Source organism: Equus asinus, chromosome 9 (assembly GCF_041296235.1).
Source record: "Equus asinus isolate D_3611 breed Donkey chromosome 9, EquAss-T2T_v2, whole genome shotgun sequence".
In the NCBI taxonomy this organism is placed as follows: domain Eukaryota; kingdom Metazoa; phylum Chordata; class Mammalia; order Perissodactyla; family Equidae; genus Equus; species Equus asinus.
The window spans coordinates 41,673,876-41,677,111 of NC_091798.1; the positions used below are offsets into that span (position 1 = coordinate 41,673,876).

Below are 3,236 nucleotides of genomic sequence, written 5' to 3' on the forward strand. Positions count from 1 at the left end.
TGTGTGTAGGTGAGGAGAGGGAGTGGTATCGGAGTTTGATGAAAGCCCTTTCCTGCTTTCAGTGTGTGGCTAGGTCAGAATCATTTTAGTAATGGAAACTAGAATCAATGTATCTTTACCAAGTAAGTAAAATATCATGTTGGATCTTAATTATAGAACTAACCATTATCTGTTGGAAGAGATAGAAAAGGTATCTAGGGAGAGTTGACTGCTTTATGGGCTAAGGGGCTGCAGTCCTGTATCTTTATCTAAGCTGATACCATTTGAAGTTGGTTTTTCGACAAGTTTTTCTTTGCACCTAATTCTGTGAGACGGTTACATTTTATTTCATTTGGGTATCCTGCGGTGACTTTGTTGTTCATTTTAATTGTGTAACAGAAAGAATAGGAATCCTGAAGAGAAGGAAAAGAGAGAGAGGGAGGTAGTAAGGGAGGGGGAGAGAGAGAGAGAAAGAGAGAAGAGAGATTTTTCAGGAGAGAAAAACATGAAGGCTAATGTGCAAGAAAAAAAAACACAATAGAAAAATCACAAGTATTCAGAGAAACATTACCCTTTATTCAAAAGACAGAAGAAAATACAGTTACATTTTTAACATGCAAATAAGCTGCAGCTCAAATTTAGTATTACAAGGGAGGTTTATCCAAGGAAGAGATAAAGCTGTCATGATTTAGAAGTCACTGAACTGATGGCCATTCAATCTAGAGCTTAGTAACCTTTTGACAAACAATCTAGCTGATTCTCCTACGTAAGTGACTCTCTGGGGATGAGGGATATTTTTGAAAAGTTTAAGTCATGGGGCTGGCCCCGTGGCCGAGTGGTTAAGTTCGCGCGCTCTGCAGCAGGTGGCCCAGTGTTTCGTTAGTTCGAATCCTGGGCGTGGACATGGCACTGCTCATCAGACCACACTGAGGCAGCGTCCCACATGCCACAACTAGAAGAACCCACAACGAAGAATACACAACTATGTACTGGGGGGGCTTTGGGGAGAAAAAGGAAAAAAATAAAATCTTTAAAAAAAAAAAAAGTTTAAGTCATAAGATTTATGAGAGGTTTTAAAAAATCTGGAGCTAATTTTCTAAGTGCTATTGATGAAATCCCTCAGACCCAACGATAGAGTCATAATGATTCCAACTTAATCTACATAAAGAATTAGGGATAAATAGCTATTTTATAATGAAAGCTCTATCTATGTTGGCCATTAATAAGTTAGTTAATATGATTTCTAGTATAATTACAGTGCTAAAGAGTTTGTGGTCAGTTCTAGTAGTGCTAACAGAATTGTTAGTGAAGAAAATATACTGTTATCATAAACTAGAGAATCTGATTCAGGCATGGGAATTAATTATAATTACAATACTTAGTTTACACCTTAAGTTAAAACCATTCCCTCAGCTTTCAATCCAAACTTACATTGCTAGCTGATTAGTATATTATGATGGGGCTTTCTGACTTAGCTGATTAATCGAACAGTTACATGATTGAAAGTTACAATTTTCATATGTGAGAGTGAAATTGCTTCAATGCTAAGGAGCTATAGCATTGTTTTTACTAGCCATATAATTAGTAATAACTTTTGTGGATATTCCATTGAATAACAGTATCTGGGAACTTTGTTCGCCAGCCATCAATGCTGCTTGCCTCTCTGACTTTCTCATTGTCATTTTTTGCCACATATGACAGCAGCTAGATAGTTTGCGTATTTAGAGTTATTCTCCTAACAGAAAAAGGGTGGCGTGTGTACACGTGTGTATGTGTATATGTGTGTGTGTTGGGCAGATGTATGACACAGACAGATCTGGCCTAAAGCAAAACTGGGTAGTATAAAGTTGCTCTTTTTTTTTTGGTTCTGGCTTCTTCTTTATGCATCTTGCCCTATCCACAGCCATTACCTCTCCATCTCCCTTTCAAGAAGGGGTTTAGCATTAAATGTTAACAATTTTTATATACCTCTTGATGTATGAGCCAATCTTAATGATCCTTGAGATTCATCTGTGTACATAGTGGAGATGGCAATATTTTCATATCTTTCCTGAGGTGCAAAGCACCAACAGTGGTGAATAAGCACTAGCAGGTCCTTCTGGAAATTTTTGTTGAGAAAGCCATAAAAGAGGGGGTTTATACACGTAGAAACCATAGCAACCAAGTGGCAAACTACAAATACCAGGTCATGGTGGCAGCTCATCAGCACTTCATGATACCAGTCGAAGATGACATTGAAGATGTTCAAGGGCAACCAGCAGGCCCCAAAGGTCACCACAATGGAGATCAAAATTGTATTGATCCTCTTGTTCTCACTGAGCCAGCTCTCACTTTTCCTCTTCCTGTCCCCTTTCCTATTTCTCCTGCGGAGGCAGATAACAATCTTCAGGTAGCAGATGAAGATGAAGCTCAAAGGGACCCAATACTGGAGCATAAACAGGGAGGTGGTAAGGAGGAGCTGGTTCATTCTGGAGGGCCAGTTCTCTACACAGGCCACACGATGGGTGTAGAGGTCAGTGGGGAGAGAGAGGTTGTGGAAGGGCTCATCGGTGAGGTGGTAGGACAAGAAGAAGGGAATAGACAACAGAAGGGAAAATAGCCAAATCAGTATGATACCCCAGTAGGCATGAGATACACTGGGCTTCCAGCCATGGGGGTTCACAATCAGCTGATATCTTTCAACAGCAATTAACACAAGTGAGAATATGGACACAGAGATGGAGACACTTTGCACATAGGAGGTGAGTTTGCACATGATATCCCCGAATATCCAATGGTCCATCAAAGTGTAGATGACAGTGGAAGGGATGCACATGAGACACACCAAGATGTCAGAGAGGGAGAGATTGGCAATCAGTATGTTGGTGACAGTCTGAGCTTCTCTTTGCTTTTTAAAGATGATAATAATGAGAGAGAGGTTTCCAAAAAGGCCCACAATTAAGACCACAGTATAGGCTGTGAATAATAGGAGCAAGGCTAGAGAAGGGAGTTGACAGAACTCGAAGTAGAAAAATGCAGAGTTGTTGCTCTTTGCATTGGTTTTGTTAGATGCTGGCTGGTTTAGGGAAAGTTCCATTATGTCAGAGTTGTAAGAAGAGCTTTTCTAAGCTTACTCTCATTATAGGTGGATATTTTGACCATCAGTTCTTGGGAAGCACTTTGTTCTGAGGCTTCCAAGTGTAATTAGGAGGGTTTAATCTTCCCTGATCTTTGTCTGTGCTTGATGGAAACGCATGAATGACTTGAGTATGCTCTTG

The 3,236-nt window shown here is 40.0% G+C and overlaps 1 protein-coding gene across 1 annotated transcript; it reads right to left on the reverse strand.

Moving 5' to 3' along the window:
• Positions 1–561: 561 nt before the first annotated feature.
• Positions 562–3,236, reverse strand: LOC106822970 (neuropeptide Y receptor type 6-like). Its single transcript, XM_014828405.3, has one exon. The coding sequence runs from the start codon at positions 3,053–3,055 to the stop codon at positions 1,940–1,942; it is 1,116 nt and encodes a 371-aa protein (XP_014683891.2). The 5' UTR covers positions 3,056–3,236; the 3' UTR covers positions 562–1,939.